This window comes from Phocoena phocoena, chromosome 11, assembly GCF_963924675.1.
Source record: "Phocoena phocoena chromosome 11, mPhoPho1.1, whole genome shotgun sequence".
Lineage (NCBI taxonomy): Eukaryota > Metazoa > Chordata > Mammalia > Artiodactyla > Phocoenidae > Phocoena > Phocoena phocoena.
Genome location: NC_089229.1, coordinates 19880564 through 19905781, shown reverse-complemented (window position 1 = coordinate 19905781; position 25218 = coordinate 19880564). Strand labels below are relative to the sequence as shown.

Genomic DNA, 25218 nt, shown 5'->3' with positions numbered 1-25218 from the left:
GTAGATGGACCCAGAGACTGAAAGACAGAGTGAAGTTAAGTCAGAAAAACAAATACCGTAGGCTAACACATATATATGGAATCTAAAAAAAAAAAAAAGGTTCTGAAGAACCTAGGGGCAGGACAGGAATAAAGACGCAGACGTAGAGAATGGACTTGAGGACACAGGGAGGGGAAACGGTAAGCTGGGACGAAGTGAGAGAGTGGTATGGACATATATACACTACCAAATGTAAAACAGATAGCTAGTGGGAAGCAGCCGCATAGCACAGAGAGATCAGCTCTGTGCGTTGTGACTACCTACAGGGGTGGAAGAGGGAGGGTGGGAGGGAGATGCAACAGGGAGGAGATATGGGGATTTATGTAAAGCTGATTCACTTTGGTATAAAGCAGAAACTAACACACCACTGTAAAGCAATTATACTCCAATAAAGATGTTAAAATAAAGAGAAAGAAAATAAAAACAAAGCTATATTTAGCAAAACAATAAATCATATAACTTGTTAAATTTGTCAAAAATTACCCCTGTACTTTCCCTATATATTTTAAAATATAACCTAAATTTTAAAAATAAGTTAGTTAGTGCTTGCTTCAGCAGCACATATACTAAAACTGGAATGATACAGAGAAGATTACCATGGCCCCTGCACAAGGATGACATGCAAATTCGTGAAGCGTTCCATATTTTTCACTTTGTTATAAAGCAGAAACTAACACACCACTGTAAAGCAATTATACTCCAATATAGATGTTTAAAAAAAATTACTCACTGTAAATAATAATGATAATAAAAATAAATAGTAATTATAAGTAAAAAAAAAAAGTTAGTTATACAAAATAGTTCAGAAACAGGTCTATAGTGTGAAGAGGAGATACCTTTGCTTAGAAAAGTCATAGTTTCCTTTCAAATCACAAATAATAAGTACCAGGAAATGAGCACTGTGTTAGACACTGCTCAGGACACCAAATGGTGAGGATAAGGTTTCTGCCCTAAAGAAATTAGATGAGGGACTTCCCTGGTGGTCCAGTGTGTAAGACTCAGCGTTCCCAATGCAGGGGGCCCGGGTTCAATCCCTGGTTGGGAAGTAGATCCCACATGCATGCGGCAACTAAGAGCTCGCGTGCTGCAACTAAGAAGTCCGCATGCCACAACTAAAGACCGCACGTGCCGCAACAAAGACCCAGTGCAGCCAAAATAAATAAATAAATAATAAATAAATAAAATTAAATGCTGAAAATAAATGGTGAATTAAAAAAAGAAATTAGGACTTCCCTGGTGGTGCAGTGGTTGAGAATCCGCCTGCCGATGCAGGGGACGCGGGTTTGTGCCCCGGTCCGGGAAGATCCCACATGCCGCGGAGCGGCTGGGCCCATGAGCCATGGCCGCTGAGCCTGCGCGTCCGGAGCCTGTGCTCCGCAACGGGACAGGCCACAACAGTGAGAGGCCCGCGTACCGCAAAAAAAAAAAAAAGAAATTAGATGAGAACACCATAAACTCCTGTGCACTCAAAAACTAAGTTGTGAGTTAGGTTACAAGTACTACAGGGATACAGAAAAATAAAATCATTGTGAATGTACTAGTCCAGGATCTCCATGGAGACAGAACTGGAGAGGGGGCTGGAAAGAATAGGAGATGGGCTCGACAGGAAGAGGCTCAGGACAGGCAGCCCCACATCTGTGAGATGACGCCGGCGGCTGTGAGGAGATGCGAGGAGGGCAGGGATGCGAGGGCCGATGGGCAGGACCAAGGCAATTAAAACTCCATCTGGAACACCAGCAAGAGGAATTTGTGTCCATGTGAGAAACAAATATATACTACTATTATTCTCTCCAAAGAGTTAGCAACTGTAAAGAAATTGGAAAAGTCTGATTTTATCAGTTTCATGCTAGACGGATCAGAGAAGCACTTTAGAGGCCGGCAGCGCAGACAGGCATCTATTATTGGGGCCTGGGTGAAGAAACTCAGTCTGGTGTAGAAGAAATCTGATGAGTATGAAAGGTAAGAATCTAAGATTTTTGCAAAACAGCAAGTCATAGGATGAGGCGGATTACTGGTTAGAGTACGAACGGGTCGAAGATGGTTCCAAAGATTTAGGTTGGGAGGTACGGCATTGAAAGAATGGGAACTTGAGAACAGGGCTGTAAAGAGAATGCGACAGTTTTCATTTTACACAAGTGAAAACAGAGCTTCCTGGGAGAGTCACTCAGCACAGAGGAAGGATGAGACAAAAGGAAGGATGATTGAAGGAGACGCAGGTGTGGGGCTCTGCAGCTCAGTGGCTGAGGAGAGGACGGGATCTCTAAGGATGTGGGCGCAGTTCTATGTCAAGAATTACAAATTTAATTCTATTATCGGCTCAAATCAACTGCATAACCAGATGATTCAGAACTTAAAGTATGAATGCTCCAAGTATGGTCAGTCCAAGCTGCAGAAAACAACCTTGCTGAGGAATTTTGAAAGAAAAAAAAATAAAGCCTCCTGAATAACTCCCAGCCAAGAGAATACAGTAAATTTGAGTACCAGGTTTAAGGTCCTGATCACAGCACAGGAAGGCATGTGTATTACACAGAGTAAAATAGATGCAATCCCTTTCTGACAGCAGGGCTGAAATACAATGGTAGCTCCCCTTTTTACATTTTTGGTTTATCAGGCATTTCTTTAAAAGTGAACCAATTCTGTTCCATTCAAAATTTTGTTATTCCAACATCCAATGATAACATGATTTTAAAATACCCACAAGAAGATCTTACCATTCTTTGTACTGTCGAAAACAACAACTGAGACATTAGTGGAAGGGTTTTTTGGTTTTGCAACGTTGAATATGTCACTGGCAGAATGAAAAGAAGGATAAAGTGATGGCAGGTCCTTCAGTGTGATGTTGGTCGGCAGAGCTGGGTCCAGGACGAGCATTGGAACCTTAATGCAGTGTGTCAGCAAACACTCCAACTGCTTCTCACTGGAAAGAGACACGAACATGCTCACAACCACATGCTTGAAAATTAAATCAACACTGAAAAGCTTGTTGGTACTACTAAATTTCACAGGTGTTTCTTCTATATTTTATTTAAAAATCATGATCTTTCAATAAACAAGGAATTTTATCTCAAGAATATAAAAATTTAGTAAGTTAGCAAGTATGGCATAAAACTATCAAACAAGTGCAACTCGAAAGATAGAGCTTTCAAACTCCTGTTAATAAAATAAGACTGCAGACTTCCCTGGTGGTACAGTGGTTGAGAATCCGCCTGCCAGTACAGGGGACACAGGTTCGAGCCCTGGTCCAGGAAGATCCCACATGCTGTGGAGCAAGTAAGCCCATGTGCCACAACTACTGAGCCTGCTCTCTAGAGCCCACGAGCTGCAACTACTGAGCCCATGTGCCACAACTACCAAAACCCACACGCCTAGAACATGTGCTCTACAACAAGAGAAGCCACTGCGATGAGAAGCCCGTGCACTGCAACCAAGGGTAGCCCCTCCTCACCACAACTAGAAAAAGACCGTGTGCAGCAACGAAGACCCAACGCAGCCCCCCAAAAAATAATTAATAATTAAATAAATTTAAAAAATAAGACTGCCACAAAAGTTACTAACTCAAAGGTGTACAAGAAATTAAGCACTTCATTACTATTGTTTTAAACATTATTTGTAATTCCAGTAAAGCCCAATATCAGACAGATTAGGAAGTAGAAAACTTCTGGTTAACAGAGTATCATCTTACCAGGAACAGTTTACCAATTCCAACTAGAATACAATTCAGTACACTGAATATGACAGGACACTGATGCAAACAAAAGCTAATGTGACAAAGTTTTATGAAGTTACATGAAATATTCCTGTCTAAACATAAGAAATACCTAAATTAAACAAATGGGCAAAGGACACAGCTAGAGAACTCAGAAGGTGGGAGCTATGACCAGTTAACAGACTACATGAAATTGTGCAACCTCACTAATATTCAAAGAAATGCAAAAGAAGACAATGACCTTTTGTTTAACTAAATTAGCACCCTCAAAAAATGATGGTGCAAAAACAAAACAAAACAAAACAAATGATGGTGCGATGTTAGTGCAAGTGCAGCAAGCTCTGCAGGTATCCCTCCAGATGGGTTCCCCATTTCCTCTTTGGAAAAGCAATTACATTATATATACATGTATACTTCTTCAGACCCATGAAAACATACATACGTTTCTTCCTCATTAGTTTATGTCCAGGAATCTAGTCCAAGTAGAAGAGAAACAAAAACAGGAAAAACAACAAACCCACACACAGAAAATGCCATAGGCCCAAATATAATATCACAAAATATTTACAAAGTGAAAATATGGCAGTGCCCAAAATTTAGCAAATTATAGTACAGTTACTTTATGGAATATTATATAACTATTAAAATTGATAAGAAGTATTACAATAATTTATCAACATAGAAATATGTATGATTATATAAAATAAAAAGTAGGACACAAAATTGCAAAGATTATAAATTATTTACTATAAAAACATACATGAAAATGGAATAAGAAAATGATCATAATTGTTGAGTGAGGGCCAAAGAATTATGTGAGCTCTTGTCTTTCCTCTCGACCTTTCTGTAATGTTGCATCATTGCTTTAATTTAAAAGTCATTTAAAAATAACAGTCTTGGGGACTTCCCTGGTGGTGCAGTGGTTAAGAATCCGCCGGCCAATGCAGGACACGGGTTTGAGCCCTGGTCCGGGAAGATCCTACATGCCGTGGAGCAACTAAGCCCATGCGCCACAACTACTGAGCCTGCTCTCTAGAGCCCATAAGCCACAACTACTGAAGCCAGTGCACCTAGAGCCTGTGCTCTGCAACAAGAGAAGCCACCGCAATGAGAAGCCCACACACAACAAAGAGTATAGGCCCCGCTCAACGCAACTAGAGAAAGCCCATGTGCAGCAACGAAGACCCAATGCAGCCAAAAATAAATTAAAAAATAAACAAATAAAAATAACAGTATTAGCAATAGGTATTTATAAATAAATATGCATAATTAACATTAACAGATGATTCAGAAGGCACTTTTGGATCATTTCTATGAATAACTCTTCTATTTTAAGTCTAATGGTTCAGTGGGGAAGTGGCAGTTAACAGAGATTTCCGCTTGTTAGTGAGACAGTCTTGTTTTAAGGACCTATCAGAGTCAGGTATGATTCAAATCAAGAGAGATCATCTGATTCTTGTCATTGGGTTAAATCTCCTTCCCAAGTCCTTAAATATAAGACATACAACTATGACAGCTTTTAAAGATAAGGAAATATACACTGAACACATAGTTAAACAATGGACATAGATTCTATAAATGAAAACACTGGTGTAAGTTAGACTTAAGTGAACCAAGAGAACAGCACATCAAGACCGATTAATGGAAACGACAAAGAAGAAAAACCTTACCTAACGTATCTAGAAACGATAAAGTTTTGGTTAGCTACAACCAGAATAACCACAGTTCTCAATCAGCTGTGCCTCTGTTTTCTCATCTAACGGATGCACTTAATTTGGGGGTCAAAAACCAAAAGAAGAGGGACTGAACAGGAACAACAGAGTAAGTAAAAAATACTTACTCTGTTTTGTTGTGTACTCAACAAAAGCAAGGGAGAAGAACCTAGACGTTTCACCTCACTCCTTTGATTTTCATTACTGAGAGGAAAATCAAAATGCTTACCTCTTCCTAGTTGGTTCCGTTGTGTTTTTCCCAAGGATTTCTCTAGTGAAAGCAAATAGATTTCATTATATATGCATGGACTAGTGCTAGACTTACATGTGAATGAGGGAACTTGACAACATTGATTTTCCTGGTTACTCCATGAGAACCAACCAGTAAGTTAAGAGGTACTGTACTGTGTATAACATTTAAGACGCACAATAAATTATACATTTTAATACGCTATGATCAACAAATATTATCACGTACCACCCACAGTAACCACAAAAGTTTACTTAAAATATAAGCTTTTACATTTACTAGTAAAACATAGTTACGAGGCTATCAAAGTGATTTTCATGCACTGGGGAGGAGCAGAGAGAGAGAGAGACAAATGTGTTGCAGTATAACATGGCCAAACACCTGCAACTGGGGGGCACCCATAACATTTACAAAGAAATGAACGGGGAAATTCTCAGTAAATACTCCTGAGGAATCAGAGGGAAGTTACATCAGCCAGATCTCCAGCTCAGAAGGCTCTCCAGAAGCCCACTGTACTTTTCCCAGATAAATAAGATAATCAAAATTCCATATTTAAAAAAATTACCAAGGTTTCTAGTTCCATAGTACACTACTTGATATTAAAAAGGGTAACAAATATACTTTTTACTGCCTTTATCAAATGGAAAAAAACTTATGTCTGTAGGCCTGTTTTATTTTCGAGGGACTAATCCATCTTACTGTGTAGCAATTTTGCATAATAAAACCTTACTTCATGAAGCTATCACATCTGGGACTCAGACTGAATGAGCAGGAAGCCCAGGGCTCCTTAGGTGGCTCCTCCACCTTTAGGCCCTTTGGAGATCAAGGCATCACTAGAACACCACATTCATGAGATGGCCACCTGACAAAGTGAGGCCAAGATCTCACCGAAGTGGCCGAGTCCTCCTTGGGCACCAAGAAACAAGGGTCGGCTGCATGACTGCCAGAATCTTGTAACGGCATGAATTTGAGATGCAGATTCTTGTTTGAACGGCAGTGTAAGCGTCATCTTACCTTCTGAAATGTACCATTAGTTACAAGTGTAGAGCTTTGTGTGTCTTGTTTTCTGACGATCAGTTTTACCTCATTGCTTTCTGCTCCTCCTCCATCTGCTCTCTGACTTGCTGCAGTTCCTTCAGTAGCTCAAGATCCGTGCCATTCACCCAGGTGTAAACTACGTCGATCGGCATGGGCAGACAGAGCCTAGGGTAAACACACAAGTCCTCCAGCTTATATGCATGTTGCCAACATACTTGGGAATAAGAGCATAACAGGGTTTAAACTCAGAGGTTATGAAAAAATCAGCGAAAAGGTGATCCAACCATGGCGTATACCACAGACTTGCATGCTTTCAAACTGGGTCTTGGGCACTAACATTTACTGAGCCCCTTCTCTGGAGTTGCATTCTGCTAGACACTTTATGCAGTTTTGCATCGTCTGATCATCACAGCTACCCGGTGGAGGCTGCTGTCCCTTCAGTTTTAAGGCTGTGGGGGAGGTCTTAGAAGCTCACTTTAAACTGCTACATTCTCAGTTTAGCAAGTGAGAAAGCTGGGATACAAATGCAGCCAAACATAGAAAAGAAATAAGAAGCTTAAACAAAATTACCAAAAAAAAAGTTAGCCAGCAGTCCCCAATGAAGACCTGGCCCTCTTTAATGCTACAGTCTTCCCATTCCCAGCTGCCCCCAAGCCTGGCCCCTCCCCATCCTGTTCGCCCTGTTGTTTTTTTTTTTCATAGCAATGATCACCTATGAAATAATTAACATGTTACATACACTGGTAATTCATGTGTCCCTCCCCTAGAATGTAAGCTCCAAGGCAACAGGAAACACACCTGTTTTGTTCCCTAAAGTACCCAGCGGATTAGGATTTGTGCCTGCAACGTGAGGAACTCAATGATTTACTTGAACACTACTAGCATAGAAGACCTTCCCGAACCTGCTTGATTTTTCCCTTACTATCTTACCCCTAAGGAGTCAGGCAGGCTTTTAATTCTTGAGTATCCTAAACTCTATCTCAGTGTTTTTGTTCAGGTTTTACCCCTGCTGAAAGCTTTCTTCTCCTTTCCTTCATCAACTTACCATAATCCTACCCATCTTTCAGAGTCTGCTCCAGACCTACAACACGGGAGTTCATAGTGACATAGACATAATTTGGATAATTCTGTTTCAGGTTTGATCTTTTCCAAGAAACAGTACAGGTTTTTTTGCTTTTTATGGTTTTTTTTGGGGGGGGGGTGTTGTTTTTTTGGTTGCTGGGTTTTTTTTAGGCCAAAGACCGAAAGCTTACCTTCCTTTTGTCTTTCTCACAGACCAGGCACAGGATCAGGCCCCCAGCAGCACGAAGGGCTCCAGAGACTAACCAAAACATGACTTTTGGCCACAGGGTTAATTATCTCAGGGGAAAACAAATGCAGTTTGGTGGATATATCTTTCAAATTATGGAAGGAAAAAAATAAATAGAGTGACAAACACATAGCTTAAAAGAAGCAGGTGAGATGACTGGATGAAAGGAGTGCTTATCCATTTGGTGAATAAATATTTATGGAGCACTCAGTATGTGCTAGGCACTGTTCTAGGTGCTGGGGACTCAGCAGTCAACAAAAAAAACCAAAATCTATGCCTTCATGAAGCTTACATTCTAGAAAGGTGAAGACAGTAAATAAACCAAATAAGTGAAGTCAGATGATGTTCCATGTTATAAAGAAAATGAGGATACACAGTACGTCTAAGTGGGGGGTCAGTTTTAAACAGGGAGAGCAGAGATGGCCTTACTGAAAGGTGTTATTTCAGTAAAGAGATGAAGGAAGTGAGGAAGCAGGCCATGTGGGCAACTGGGGAAGAAGAGCCCGGAGAAGGGAAACATCAGGTGCAAATGTCCTGAGGCAGCTGCCTATCTGGCATGGTTAAGGAACTAGAGGCCAGTGTGGAAGAGACAACAGGAGCAAAGGGAAGAGCATAAGAGGAGATGAAGGTCAAAGAGGTTCCAGGGGACCCGGAGCTTCATGTGGAAAATGCAGAATCAATCAGCTCATACTCAGACACAAGTGACAGCTGAGCATCTACCAACCCTCCCGTAAAGGTGCACCGCTGCCTGTAGAATAAAAATCTAAACTCCTTCATAATCTATACCCTGTGGTCTAGACGCTCCATGTGTATGCCCTTACCCAAACAGGATAAAAACTTGCAGGCTTCTGTGTCTTTGAACATGCTTCTCCCTCTGCCTAGAATATCCTTTCTTTCATACTTCTTTTTAACCACTTCCTCATTCCCCAAATGCCCTCCTCCCTCACCTCCCACAAAGGAAATATACTGCTTAAGAAGCAACTTCCACTGTACTTTGTACTCTAAAGAATCCTTAGCATACTGGTTGTACTATTTTTTTTTGATGTCTGTCTTCCACTAGATCAACTATCTCTAAGGCAAAAATGGTGTCACACATTCTGTGCCCCTCTTCATTAATTATTTCCTCTCTTTCCTGTACAGGTTCAGGCTCTCTCTCCCTACTGTAACGATACGCAAATGCTTCCTCATCTAGGTTTTCTTCTGCATGTGTCTATATGAATGGTTCCCAAATGTTAGCAGACATGAGAATCACCTGTAGGACTTTCAAAACAGATGGCTGGGCTCCATCCCCAGAGTCTCTGATTCATTAGTTCTGGAGTGGGGCCCCAGAATCTGCATTTCTAACAAGTTCCCAAGTAATGCCAATGCTGCTGGTCCAAAAACTCACATTGAGAACTACTGATTTATAGGTAGATTATAGTTCATGTTTTTAAGTTAAAAAAAAAATCCTTCCCCACTAAAATATCAGTTCTAGATGAGGTCAATGAGTTCCTCTTGTTCATCACTACATGCCTAGGAATAGTGCCTGGGACATAGTGGGGTTTAATATGTATTTACTGTCCAAATAACTATTAGTTCATTCCCTCAACATAAACATTAGTCTTTTCTATTAAAAAAAAATGCCTCACATTACCCACAATTATCCAGAGTCATCTCACTCCCAAGTTCACAGGTGATCTATCTATGCTCAGACTAAAAATTAATTTGGAAAAAAAAAAAAGCTTAAGTGACATATTTTAGAAAGAAAAGGCTTTTAAAAAGGAGGCAAAAATTTGCACATTCCAAAGCTTTTCTGTAAGAGTAATTATCTGCTATTAAAGATTGTTTTAATAGAGTCAAGAGATATCCATGCAAGTTCAACTGAGGAAAACAGCATAAGTATGTAATAATGCATTTATGTGCTGGTGCTTCTAGTAAGGCTGTATTACATGATCAATCCAATTCGCTGGTGTTAAACCGACAACCCTGAGGACATCGTGTGATCTGCCCCTGGTCAGTGAGTCAGTTGTTTTTCTACTTATTAGACATGGTCACAGTGAGTGTGAGTCTTTTGTTCTAACCACAGACCACTATCTTAGTTTCCAGATGAGAAGGAAGCCTTTATCTTAGAGCTGAAGACTAAGAAAGTTACCTATGATTCAGAACCAAAGCCGTGGTGATACCTTTTATTTTAATTAGTTTAGTTTAAGTGAATATGAAGGCACTTAATAGTCCCTTGGTTCTACATCACATAAAGCAGAGAAGAAAACTTAGAACATGAATAGTATCTTAGAAACAAAGTTGGAAGAGATTTTACACTTAATCTACTATCTACATTTTAGAGATGACAAAACTGAGCCCAGACTGACTTAAGCCCTCACAATTAGCAGCAGTAGACAGTTCACATATTCATTTGTCACTGGCATATAGAAAGGGATTTTTTTTTTTTCATTCAGGGCAAACAACATTAAAAAGACATGTAGAAACACCAGCAAAACAATGAAAACTTCCTATAAACATTATGGTTTTTTAAAATATATTAGAACATATTAGATATTACATATGATCCATTTTCTTGTCATCATCGAAATTTGATAATTTTGAAATATCCCTACATAAAAATCAAACTATATTTTAATGCAATCTAAAATTAAGAGAAGAAACATTTAAAACACACACCCACACCCTTCAGAAAGAGAACAAGAGTGTTTGATTAAAACTGCTGACCTCAGTGTCTAGATTTTCGGAGCTAGTTTTCCTTCTAAAAGTTTTGAGGCTCCGTCCAGGCAGATTTATGCGTCTGTGCGCCACCAGCACGCGGCACAGCATCACACACAGTAGGCCGAGTGAGTACTCAATAAACGTTGCGAGTAAAAGAAGGCCATTTTGAGCTTTTCTTAGGAAAATCAGCATTGTTAAAATAAAAGTTGGAGAAGGAGGAAGATTATGTTTCATTAAGAATCCGTTAATACAATAGTTGTCAAAGTGTGGTCACCAGACCAGCGGTTTCAGTATCACCAGTGAACTTGTCAGAAATGAAAATTCTTTGCACCCCTCTGAGACCTACAGATGCAGAAACGCTGGAGATGGGGAGAAACTGTCTTTTCTCAAGCCCTCTGGGGAACTCTGCCGCACACTGAAGCTTGAGAACTGCTACATTAAGGAATTATTCTCAAACTTTTTAGGGTCCAGACACTTCACACTCTTAAAAATTCTTAAGGAACCCCAAAAGCTTTTGTTTTTAGGTTATAACTATCTACACTTGCCATTTTCTTTTTGTGTGTGTGTGTGGTTGGATATAATTTACTTCCTTTTTTTTTTTTTAACATCTTTACTGGAGTATAATTGCTTTACAATGTGTTAGTTTCTGCTTTATAACAATGTGAATCAGCTATACATATACATATATCCCCATATCCCCTCCCTCTTGTGTCTCCCTCCCACCCTCCCTATCCCACCCCTCTAGGTGGTCACAATGCACTGAGCTGATCTCCCTGTGCTATGTGGCTGCTTCCCACTAGCTATCTATTTTACATTTGGTCTATGCCACTCTCTCACTTCGTCCCAGCTTACCTTTCCCCCTCCCCGTGTCCTCAAGTCCATTCTCTACATCTGTGTCTTTATTCCTGTCCTGCCCCTAGGTTCATCAGAGCCATTTTTTTTTTTTAGATTCCATATATATGTGTTAGTATACGGTATTTGTTTTTCTATTTCTGACTTACTTCACTCTGTATAACAGACTCTAGGTCCATCCACCTCACTAAAAATAACTCAATTTTGTTTCTTTTTATGGCTGAGTAATATTCCCTTGTGTATATGTGCCACATCTTCTTTATCCATTCATCTGTCGATGGACACTTAGGTTGCTTCCATGTCCTGGCTATTGTAAATAGAGCTGCAATGAACATTGTGATACATGACTCCTTTTGAATTATGGTTTTCTCAGGGTATATGCCCAGTAGTAGGATTGCTCGGTCGTATGGTAGTTTTATTTTTAGTTTTTTAAGGAACCTCCATACTGTTCTCCATAGTGGCTGAATCAATTTACATTCCCACCAACAGGGCAAGAGGGTTCCCCTTTCTCCACACCCTCTCTAACATTTACTGTTTGTAGATGATGGCCATTCTGACCAGTGTGAGATGATACCTCATTGTAGTTTTGATCTGCATTTCTCTAATGATTCACACTTGCCATTTTCAAAAATAAATCAGACATTCAAAAATTCATTTTAAAACAATAATAAACCCCTTCATGGGTTAACATAAATAACTTTTTAAATGAAAAGAGCAGGGACTTCCCTGGAGGCGCAGTGGTTAAGACTCCGTGCTCCCAACGCAGGGGGCCCGGGTTCGATCCCTGGTCAAGAAGCAGGATCCCACATGCATGCCACAACTAAGAATTCACATGCCACAACTAAGGAGCCCGCCTGCCACAATTAAGGAGCCAGCAAGCCACAACTAAGACCCAGTGCAACCAAATAAATAAATATTTTTAAAAAATAAAATAGGACTTCCCTGGTGACACAGTGGTTAAGAATCTGCCTGCGAATGAAGGGGACACGGTTAAAGCCCTGGTCAGAGAAGATCCCACATGCCGTGGAGCAACTAAGCTCGTGCGCCACAACTACTGAGCCTGCGCTCTAGAGCCCAAGAGCCACAACTACTGAGCCTGCGTGCCACAACAAGAGAAGGCACCGTAAATGAGAAGCCTGCGCACCGTAATGATGAGTAGCCCCTGCTCACCGCAACTAGAGAAAGCCCGCACGCAGCAACAAAGACACAACGCAGCAAAAATAAGTAAATTTAAAAGAAATAAAATAAAAACTAAATGAAAATAGCAGTACTTTCTGAAACAACAGAACAATTTAGTGAGAAGAGAGGCACTGCTTTACATTTCTCCAAATCTCTTTAATGACTTAGTAGAAGCAAGCAAGCAAGCATCTCAAATCATCTGAATTCAATCTGTTCCCACATGCTCTTTTGGTTGAAGAAAACCCAGGCCCACAGATACGTACTTGGAAAGGGGAGGCGTATTTTAATAGCCTTTTCAAATAATAGTGGATATTCTTCTTGGATACTACACCAAAATAAGTGGAAGTTTCTTAAAAATTAGTTGCAATGTGTGATCTGAAACTACATTAATGAAATTTTTGTACTTTTACATTAAAACCCATTGGTCTTTCTTGCACTTTGAATGGCTTTCACCCATGTGAAATTCTGTAACATCAATGCATTGGTTATCTGGAAAACAACAGCTTACTGAGTTATGCAGCTCTGCCAAATGGTGACATATTTCCTTAATTTTCTTACATAATATTAACAAATGCAATTTTCTTGGCTAATGCTGCAAATCTAATCAGAGAAGTCTTTACAGTATTGTGAAGCTGTTAGGCTTACAGTGGTGGAAACAAGTTTTCCAAAGTTCTAATTTTCACTTCCAAGCTCAAATTTTATCTTTGGCAGCAAATACTATCATTTCTTTCCTTTCAAACACAGGATCGCTTTGTTTACTGTCAAGAAAATACCTGCCAAATATAACAAGTCTGAGTAATGACACTGTCATCTGTCCTTTCAAGTTATAACAATGGTGATCCATGAAACAGAACAGTGAGTTCAGGCTGCAACTCAAACAACCACGAGAGGGCTTTTCCTCAAGACAATCACCATGCAGTCAGGTGCCTGAGGAGTGCTTCCCGTTGCATCACACAGAACATTAAGAAAATGTGTACTCACGGGGTCAGGGTAGAATCAAATCAACGATTTTTACTGCTTCCTCAGGAACATTCTTAAGCGAACCCGCTTTTTTCTGCCCCGTGCAGATATGTGGTGGTGGTGAATTACAGTGGCTTGTGCTAAGGTGTGGCAATTTTACCCACCATGGCTTTTACACAATTCGTGCAAATGTCAACGCAGTAAAAAAAGGCAAATAACACCTCAGCACTGTTATAAATATAGCTCTGATTTCGCAGATCCCCCAGGTTCTTTGGAAACTGCTGTTTTAAGAGATCCTAAGAGAAAGATCTAGAGTTTCCCTACTTCGCCCTTCACTTGCTTAAAGTAAAGCTTAGGCTAACTCAAGGAATCCTACAGCCCTTCTTTGCTGAGAGGTTCAGGACTATAATAGTGCATACATCTATGTCTTATTAGCACAGCTTTTTTAAAAAACTACTTATTTGATAGGGACCATATAGGCACTCATAACAAGTGGATAGAGGCGCAACGAAGTGCTTCTAAGCGGGGACAAGAGCTCCAGCAGAACTGCCGATGCAGTCTAGAGGCTCCCAGAAAATGGTCCAAGTGCATCAATTGACACCAGTTACTAGTTATACTTTCACTAGGTTTTCTGGTTCAGTGAAGGTAGAGAGGAGGACTTATGGTGTCTATCCTCCAGGGAAAATGGACAGTCAGGATCTAGGGAAGTTTCTGATTATGGCTTCTGGCAGGTCTATCTGTGAGGTTAACTACCTTTGTTAGCTACCTCACATTTGTTTTTGGTCACCCCGTGCTCCTTGCCCTATAGTGATTAGCTGTGCGCGGTTACAATGGAAAGCGGTTAATAGATACTGCATAAAGTGAGTAAACCAAAAAGGAGAGAACTCCGTTTTTTGTTTTTGCTTTTTTTTTAAGTTGAAAGGACGGTCACCAGAAGAATCCAAAACAAAAATTCATTAACCATGGTTCCTCTGGGTCAGGGGAAATTCAGAATGGAACAGAGAGAGGCTTTACTTTTTCTTTTTGTTTTTCTTTTTCTATAATGTTTGAACTGTTTTTGACCATAGACATACATTGCTTTTATGATATAAAACCATACAAGTAACAGTTTTACAGACAAAAAAAATGAAAAGACCGTGTGTGACTTATTTTAGCTGTGAGAAGGGAAGGAGGATGTTGGAAAAGATTGCTTTAACTTTGAGGTCTGTCTTGTGAGGGACGAAAAAGTCTCCAAGGAAAAGGGTAAAGGCAGCAATCAGGAGTGGCTGCACCAAGAAGCTTGGCTTTAAGGAGAAAAAGACCCAACCTGTGAGGTTGTTTGCTCCTCCCCACAGCGAGGCAGCCAGATGTGGTGACCACAGGGGCATGTGGGCGTCCAGTCCTGGTGGATACCACAGCAGATGCCCTGGTTAACACAGTGATGTCAACAGAAGAACACTGGCCGGGGCTTGGAACTGGCTGCAGAGTAGCCGCCTGGCTTCCTCATCCTACAGGGGGATGGAATGACCTTGAGCTCATTCCATCTGTCCACTGGGGCGAGGACAAAGTGAGATCGTGTAACTTAAAGTACTCAATATACCGCACAGCAGGATTGCTCTTTGGCAATCAAATTTTTCATCCATAAAACGTGAGGATGGATTACAAGGTACCTTCACATGGGAGTAGTCTTGAACAAGCTAAACCATACCTACAACTTGGAAAGACCCCTTCAACTATTCTACTTAAAGTATGGGTGATTTCATGGCTTATTTAAGCCCAAATAAGCTACTCTCCAAAACTGATCTCTTCTCACCGATTCTGAAAGGACTTCCCAGCAATATTGTCTCTGTAGGAATCAAACAAAACATGGTATTGATCCCGGCTCCATTCCAGAACCACCTAGGGAAAAAAAAGAAAAGAAAAACAAATGTTTTCTTTGCATCAAATACTGAGAGTATGTAACTTTCATTTCATTTTAATTTCATTAAGAATTGCTAAAGGACTCCCAAGGCAATAGAAATAAAAGCAAAAATAAACAAATGGGACCTAATCAAACTTATTACAAGCTTTTGCACAGCAAAGGAAACCAAAAACAAAATGAAAAACCAACCTACGGACTAGGAGACAATATTTGCAAATGATGCAACCGACAAGGGCTTAATTTTCAAAATATATAAACAGCTCATGCAACTCAACAACAACAACAACAAACCCAATCAAGGATTTCCCTGGTGGCCCAGTGGTTAAGATCTGCCTGCCAGTGCAGGGGACATGGGTTCAAGCCCTGGTCCGGGAAGATCCCACATGCCGCAGAGCAACTAAGCCCGTGTGCCATGACTACTGAGCCTGCGCTCTAGAGCCTGCGAGCCACAACTACTGAGCCTGCGTGCCACAACTACTGAAGCCCATGCACCTACAGCCCGTGCTCTACAACAGGAGAAGCCACCGCAATGAGAAGCCCATGCACCACAACGAAGAGTAGCCCTTGCTGGCCGCAACTAGAGAAAGCCCCTGCGCAGCAACAAAGACCCAACACAGCCAAAAATAAATAAATTTATAAAAATAAATAAATAAATAAAATAAAGCTCAATATAACTGTCCTTGGCTAGTACGGCTACCTGGAAGGTGGGGAGAAAACATCAGAGAGAGTGCGCTTCACACTGAGCTGAGAAATGCTGACGTGCTGTATGTTAATACAACATGCCTTCCTTCATCAGATAAATTAATCTTGGCATCTCCAAACCGCTCCGGTGTATTAGAAACAACGGCAATAGCAAAGGGTCCTTAAATACCACATTTAGGAACGTTCCTCTAGTTCAGAGTTCTGCACACTTAGATCTTGGGGGAAGTGGTAGGAATGCTGGCTTATTACTCGGGATGTGGGTTTTCATCCCAGCTCTGTCACTTTTATGAGTGACACTGAGCAAGTTACTTAGCCTCTTCAGGCTGTTTCTTCATCTGTAAAATGAAGGGGGTCTTTGAAATCCCTGCCAGTCCTAAAAGTCTATTACCTAAGAGGTGCTCCCAGCTGCAGGCCTGACACTGTGTTTCTCACCTGTATCCTCCATGCCCCCACGTCAACTCCATAAGGACACAGTGTCTCTTCCTGTCTTCACCTCCTCTGGGTCTTTTGTCCCTGCTCCTAAGGATTCTCTTCCATCAAAACCATTTCCCTTTTCTGCTATTCCTGTCAACTAAACCCTATTATGAAAATCTTTCTAAACTTTTCTAGATGAATGAGTAATATGCTCTATGAGGAATGAAAAAGGAAACTTGTAAATCAAATAAAATTCATCTAAGGGTTAGTGTCAGATCATTTCCTTAATACTATCAAGGACGGAAAAGAGTAGAAAAAACTTGTGCAATTAAAAAATTGTTTATTCTGGGGTAAACTGTAAAAATATGAACACCTTCCAAAAAACAAAGAAGCCAAAAAAGACTTCAACTTGCAATTAGCTAGTTTTCAGCCATTATCAGCAGTAAACAAAAGACCAGAGGAACAGGTGAGAGAAACACTGACTACTGTAAAATCGAGTCTCTGTTCTTGCACAAAGCCTTTCCATATTCTTCAGCCCAGTCTGAATGCTTCCTTCTCAGAACTCTGGATAACGTCTATCTCTATCACTTATTTGATGCCTTGCATCACTTAGTTTTATTGTTATTTACCTTTTACCCCATGTTAGCATCTTGACAGACCAATCAAACTGCTCAAAGGGTAGAGAACTACTTATAATTCTGTTTATTATCAACTCATACCCAGCACATTACATACCATCTTCTTCTTAGTAAATATTACCTCACTACTGTAGGAGTGACGTAAGAGCAGGCTGGATTTGGGAACTTGGGATGCCTTCTAAGAGAACCTCCCAGCTCTCCTGCTTCGTAGCTGTGTAACCCTGGGTAAACTACAATGTGTGGGCCTCAATTTCCTCAACTATGAAATAAGTACTAAATCTATTTCATCGGTCTGCTGTGCTGCTGTAGTAGGACGGTGATTCTCCCATGACGTGGGCGAGTAAAGGGTATGGGGAGTGTGCCAGGCATACTGGAAGCCGAGGGTAAACAAGCTTAACTTCTGAAATGCCATCATTTTTATAATGGTAAGACATTTAAAACATTCTATTGGTAGTAATGCAAATTTTTTATGGAGAAAAATGGAATATTGATGAGATAAAAATACCAGATATAATGTTGACCTTCAAAAAATGTCCTATTTGCCATTTTGAGCTATTCTCCTCATACATACACACACACACACACACACACACACACACCCCTCCTCTCTACATTATTCTCCTCAGAGGACTTACTTTTGTCTGTTACTAAGGGTAGTTTGTTGGTAAAAATTTAAGACACAATGAACTAAAAATACTATTTACTAAAATACTACATGAGCTCTCAAATACCACATAAGCAATGTACTATTAATAAAGAATTATAGAAATCATCTAAAGGTAGTTTATTCTACTAGTTAAAGATGTTTATCACTTTTGGACTTCCCTGGTGGTGCAGTGGTTGAGAATCCGCCTGCCAATGCAGGGGACACGGGTTCAAGCCCTGATCCGAGAAGATCCCACATCCTGCAGAGCAACTAAGCCCGTGCGCCACAATTAATGAGCCCACGTGCTGCAACTACTGAAGCCCACGCACCTAGAGCCCGTGCTCCACAACAAGAGAAGCCACCGCAATGAGATGCCCGCGCACCGCAACGAAGAGCAGCCCCCCTCACCGCAACTAGAGAAAGCCCGCGCGCGGCAACGAACACCCAGTGCAACCAAAAATAAATAAATAAAATTTAAAAAAAATTTTTTTTAATGTGTATCACTTTTAAGACTCCATCTTAGTAATCATGGCGTCCAAGGTATTCAAGATCAATTGTTGGTTAGTTTTACAAAATTGCAGCCAAAGTCAGTCTTAATGTGCTGATCACAGGAGAAGGGGTTCAAACACACACTCACCAAGCACCACTGTGCCAAGCACACCCCTCCATTGAATCCCCACAATAAGGCACCACTTTGAGGCACGTACTACGATGGCACAAAAAGAAGCTCCAGGCCAAGTTGCAGTGTGTGTGACGGGGCTGAGGTTTGAATCAACCGAACTCCGTAGCCCATGTTCCTGTTTAGCTTGGCCCAGGCTCTGTCAGCTTCACCTGGCCTGCTCTTCTGATGCTTATTTACACAGAGCCAGCTTCGTCAAATACACATTCATGAATGTGGTCATTCAACCAGTTGAAACTGGTATGTTTATCACCCTTAATTCAATGGCCCAGCATTTTTAGAATGTCTGATAGTCCTTCAGCTGGTCTGTGCGCACAAACGCTAAAATTTTCAGTTGATAAACGTTTTCAATTATGAAACCGGCACACACTTTTGTTGATGAGCTTGATGGTCCCGAAACAGGGCCAAATGCATGCCTGTGGTACAGTAACAGTGAATGAGGTGCAAGCCCCATAATCCTTTGGGGATTCCCCAGCTAAGGAAAGGAGGAAGGTAATTATTAAGAAGCGAACTGGTGAACAGTGCAAGGATCATAAGATTACGATCAGAAGTTTAAGTCTGGATATCAATAATAAAATCTAGGGCACTTCTCCATTTTCAATTTCTTCTTCTGTAGAATGAGGATATTAATACCACCTATTTCACAAGATTGTTTTGATAAGATACGCAAATCCTCTAGGGCTGTACAATACTCACTGCAAACTGCTCACAGGTCTCTTAAAGACAGTATTTACATGCTACAATATAATTAATCCACCTGTTTAAATATCATCTACACCTCTGCGAGCAACTCAAAGCCAGGAACTTAATCTCTCATTTTCAGTCCTAGAACCTTGCACAGTGCCTGGCACAAAATCAATAAACTTTCTAGAATGAGTGAATACGGCTACTAGTTTTACAAGACAAACACCTTGGAACAGCTTACTGCTCTGTGGTTTCCCTCCAGAGCTTCCTGCTTTCAGATCCACTCCCAGATAGTCAATGTAAAGGCTAAAGGCTACAGGTATAGAGAGACGACAGCAGGCCTCAGCACACAAGGATGCAAAACTCTCTCTGTAAAAACACATGTCCCTTTCTCAAAGTTTCAAGTGTATAAATGTGACGAGCTACCTTGTAAAACTTAAGATGCCAGGGCTCTCCAAACTCAAGCAGCAAGAACTCTAAGTAACTCTGACAGAGCTTTTCATACATTGATAATCACATCAGAAGTTTATAATATTCCCAAATTACAACAGGTTCTCCATGGTTTCTGAAAACAAAATATATTTTGCATTAAGAGCCACTAAATGGCAGACAAAGATAATCTAAGCTTTATCTTTTTCTGCTAATTCCCCTCCTCCCCTGATACCAATCAGGAAGTCAAATCTCATCACCAGCAGCATTTTCTAATCACATTTGATTAAACATGTTTGTTTTCCTGCTTTAGTCCATTAGGGTTGCTCTGACAGAATACTACAGACTGTGTGGCTCAAAACAACGGAAATTTATTTCTCACAGCTCTGGAGACTGTGAAGACTAAGATCAAGGTGCTGACAGATTTGCTATTTGGTGAGGGCCTGCCTCCTGGTCCATAGATGGCTGTGTTCACGCTGTGTCACCTCACATGGTGGAAGGGGCAAGGGAGCTCTCTGGGGTCTGTTTTATAAAGGCACTAATCCCACTAATGGGGGTTCCACCCTCATGACCTAATCATCTACCAAAGAGCTCACCTCCTAATAGCATCACACTGGAATAGTTTCAGCATATAAGTTTTGGGAGGACACAAACAGCTCACTGCATTTCCCAACATGAAATGGCTAAAATAAAAGATTAACCCATTTCTTATTAGGCATTGAATGGTTACCAAAAGTGGGCTGATCTCTCCTTTTCATACACAGGAAATGACCCAAACCCAAGATGCATGACCACTATTTACTTGAACGTTAATTAAACTCAAAGATACTTTTCTAGACCACGTCTACCTTCTTTGAATTCTTCACAGAATTAGATACACAACATACATTTGATGACCATTTTAAAGGGCAAAAAATGGGAACCAGGGCTTTGTCCTCAGGGAGCTGACATCCTGTTAAGGACTAATCATGTACTTGCATGAAATGATTTAGGAATACTTACTGTTCAGCTTTTACATGAGTACAGATTAAAATAGATTACTGTTGGAGAAAAGGAATAATCCAGGATAGGGTTAATCATAACTTAACAAAATCTCTCTCCTTTTTCTAGGAGAGAAAGCTGAGATTTTTAAAGAAGTAGAGGAGCAAAGAGAGGGAATTCCCTGGCAGTCCAGTGGTTAGAACTCCGCTCTTTTACTGCTGAGGGCCCAGGTTCGATCCCCAGTTGGGGAACTAAGATCCCACATGCCGCACAACGCAGCCCCCCCCAAAAAAAAGAAGTCTCCTCAACCACACTTGAATAAAAGGAAAAGGTGGGGGGGGACTACTAAAGATGGTTTCCAAATGTATTCAAACTGACTTTCTGGGTACATATATGTAGGTTTAGTTGTTTTACAGTTCAGAGTTTACAGAATCACAGAATTACACAGGGAGTACTTTAAATCCAATGCCAATGTGTGAGCCCTGCTAGAACGTCCTTGCAAACAGTTACTGTACCTATGAATTTAGATCTGCACTGTCCAAAAACATGGTATTCCCCACTAGGCACGTGTGGTTATTTAAATTAAGACTAAATAAGTTAAATTTAAAACTTAGTACCTTCGTCACACTAGCCACATGTGAAGTACCCAACAGCCACATGTAGCTAGTGGCTACTGTACTGGACAGCTCATAATTACAGGCCATTTCCAACACTGCACAGAGTTCTCCTGGACAGGGTTGCAGCTATTCAATGCCTAAAGGTTAAGTACGTGTCACAAAAGCAGGCCCTGACCTCAGCCCCAGTTTTGTGATTTTATTTATTTTTTTAATATAAACTCTTTATTGTACAGATGAGAATCTGAGACTCAAAGAGTTTAAGTGACTTATCTAAAGTCACACAAAAAGAAGAGTTCTGGGCCTCCCAGGTGGCACACTGGTTCAGAATCCGCCTGCCAATGCAGGAGACACGGGTTCAATCCCTGGTCCAGAAAGATCACACATGCCGTGGAGCAACTATGCCCGTGTGCCACAACTACTGACCCTGCACTCTAGAGCCCACAAGCCACAACTACTGAGCCCACGTGCCACAACTACTGAAGCCCGCACGCTAGAGCCCATGCTCCACAAAAAGAGAAGCCACCGCAATGAGAAGCCCGAGCACCGCAACAAAGAGTAGCCCCAGCTCTCTGCAACTAGAGAAAGCCTGTGTGCAGCAACGAAGACCCAACACAGCCAAAAATAAATAAAAATAAAATAAATAAATTTATTTTTTTTAAAAAAAAAGAAGAGTTCTGACTCCCCCTCCCCTCCCAAATTTTTGTCAACAGGCTGCTGGCTCCTCTTAGCAGACGGATGTTTCCTCGGATCTCAGACAGCTTCTTTCCCGTGTGGGATCTGGCACAGATATTTTTCACCATCTTCTCCCATCAGAACATGCATTTCTGGCAAGAGAGCAGCTCTGATTCCCTGGCTTTTCTTCCTATTTCCTCTGGATAAGGTCTCTATAGTTTTGTTTTTTTGTTTTTGTTATTTTTTTAATGGGAGAAGCCAAAGTACTGCAGTGAGGATATTTATCTTTGAGATTCATTTAGGGGAACCTGGTTTTCTTGGCCAAATGCTATAGTGAGCTAACCCTAGGTAGAAAGCATGGGCAGGATGAGGATGGACAAATGTAATAGTTTTGTGATTTTAGACAAGTCACTTAAAGCTCTCTAAGTTCCAAAACAATTCCTTATCCCATAAGGGGCTGTTATAAAAGAAATCAAGTGAGCTGATATATATCCATCTATTCTAATAACTACAAAGTACTATAGGAAATGTAAGGTATTAAGACTATGAAAGAACACTGAACTTATTTAGTCCTTCAAGAGGCTCACAGCCTACTGGGGAGACAAATATGAAACAAACAATTATAACGTGAAAAATATACCCAAAGTATAAATAAAAGTGTAGTTGGTAAACATTTGTTATAACTATTAAACCAGAAGCCAAAACTAATCAAACTAAGTTTTTTCTATTTTGGTAAAATTTAATTGCCATAAAAATGTTTAGTGAAATGAGATAAAATTTTACAAAATATCTGCTTGTGGTGCTTTCTGTACTTACCTCCATCAACAAATGAATTTTATCTCATACTGTTACTTAGACAAAAACATTTTTTAAAATTCACCAAGGAGAGTTCTTTTTTTATGAGTGTCAAATGCAGAGAAGTCATAAATCAGGCAAAAAGAATGCTATATATTTTTAAATAGCTTTAAAGCCACTAAAAAACCCCTTTCCTGAGGGGCAATTAGCAATATGTATCAAAGGACCAAAGAAATGGTCATGTCTTTGTTCTAATTCCACCTCTAGAAATACATGCCAAGAAAATCATCATAGGTGCACCCAAACACTTCTGTATAAATATAATAACCATTATTACTTATACAAATAAAACCTGGAGATAGTTTAAAAATTAAACAATAATCAGGTAAATAAAGGTACAGTCACACAAATATTATGAAGCTATTAAAAATTACGCAGTTTTTAAGCAACTATTAAAAATTAGTAACTTCAGTTAGCCAACAAATATGTGGCACCATTCTAGACTCTGAGGACATAGTAATGGACAATACAAATGTCTTCCTTCTGGATCATACAGACTAGTCATGGGTAAAGTGTTTGGTAAAATATTACATGAAAAAAGTAACAATCAGAACTATCAGTCTGGAACGTAACCTCAGCAAAATGGCAGAGTAAGCAACTCCAGTCTCTCATCTCCTCAGAAACACCGAAAAACAAGCAGAAACTGCCAGAAAAATAAAAGACAAATATTGTATGAAATATACATTATATGAAATGTCCAGAACCAGTAAATCCATAAAGACAGGAAGTTATCAGAGGTTACCAGGGCCCAAGGAGAGAATGGAGAGTTACTGCTTAATACCAAGTTTCTGTTTGGGGTGATGAAAAAGTTTTGGAAACAGTGGTAATGGTTGCACAACAACATAAATGTAATTAATGCCACTGAGTTATACACTTAAAAATCATTAAAATGGCAGGGCTTCCCTGGTGGTACAGTGGTTGAGAGTCTGCCTGCCGATGCAAGGGACACGGGTTCGTGCCCCGGTCCGGGGAGATCCCACATACCGCGAAGTGGCTAGGCCCGTGAACCGTGGCCGCTGAGGCTGCGTGTCCGGAGCCTGTGCTCCGCAACGGGAGAGGCTACAACAGTGAGAGGCCCGCATACTGCCAAAAAAAAAAGGCAAATTTTGTTATTTGCATTTTGCCATAAAATTCTGGAAGAGAAGTAAATCACTATAATACTCCTCCCAAGAGTAATAAAGGAACATTATCAACAATTCTGATCACAGATTGGATAACTTAGATGAAATGGACCAAATCCTTGAAACATACAAACTACCAAAGCTCAAACAAGGAGAAATTCATAATCTGAATAGCCTATACCTATTAAATAATTTGGATCAATAAGTAATAACCTTCCAAAACAGAAAGCAACTGGTCCAGATGGGTTCACTGGTGAATTCTACCAAATACTTAAGGAAGAAATGATACCAATTCTCTACAATTTCTTCCAGAAAATGGAAGCAAAGGGAACACTTTCTAACTCATTTTATGAGGAAAATTATAAACCAATAACTCTCATGAACATGGATGTGAAAATCCTCAATAAAGTGTTATCAAATAAAATCTAACAATGTATAAAAGGAATTATATAACATAACCAAGTGGGATTTATTCTAGGTATGTATTTTTGAAAACGGGTTCAACATTCAAAAATTAATTAATGTAATCTACCATATCTCAAGGCAAAAGAAGAAAAATCATATGATCATATCAACAGATAAAGTATTTGACAACTTCAACACCTATTTTTTCTTTTTTTGGCTGCACCATGTGGCTTGTGGGATCATAGTTCCCCAACCAGGGATAGAACCCTTGCCCTCGGCAGTGAAAGCGTGGAGTCCTAACCACTGGACCACCAGGGAATTCCCTTAACACTCATTTTTTTATTTAAAAATAAAAAATAAAAGCCTCTCAGCAAATTAGGAACTGAAGGGAACTTCCTCAACTAGGCTATTTCCAAGTGAAATTAACATTTGAATTGGGACTAGTAAAGCAGCTTGCCCTCCCTAATGTAGGTGGGCCTCATCTAATCAGTTGATGGCCTAAATAGAACAAAAGGGCTGAGTAAGGGAGAATGTCCTCTGATCTGACTGCCTTGAGCCGTAACATCAGTCTTTCCTGCCTTCTAACTTGAACTGAAACATCAGCTCTTCCTGGGTCTCTAGGCTGCCAACCTTCAGACAGGAACTACAGCATCGGCTTTCCTGGTTCTCAGGCCTTTGGACTTAGACTAGAGCTACTTTATTGGCTCTCCTGGATCGCTAGCCTTGCTAA

The 25218-nt window shown here is 40.4% G+C and overlaps 1 protein-coding gene and 1 non-coding gene across 2 annotated transcripts in view; one reads left to right on the top strand and one right to left on the bottom strand.

Moving 5' to 3' along the window:
- The window catches only part of GNPTAB (N-acetylglucosamine-1-phosphate transferase subunits alpha and beta), an 81016-nt gene that overhangs the window by 40550 nt on the left and 15248 nt on the right, over window positions 1-25218 (bottom strand). The window contains exons 2-5 of the mRNA XM_065887205.1: window positions 15538-15623; window positions 6791-6910; window positions 5687-5728; window positions 2751-2956 (exon numbers count right to left, since the gene is read on the bottom strand). Coding sequence (XP_065743277.1) covers window positions 2751-2956; window positions 5687-5728; window positions 6791-6910; window positions 15538-15623 — 454 coding nt within the window. The remainder of the gene's footprint in view (window positions 1-2750; window positions 2957-5686; window positions 5729-6790; window positions 6911-15537; window positions 15624-25218) is intronic.
- Window positions 582-688, top strand: LOC136131682 (U6 spliceosomal RNA). The gene has a single exon (XR_010656411.1). It is a non-coding gene; the product is annotated as a U6 spliceosomal RNA (small nuclear RNA).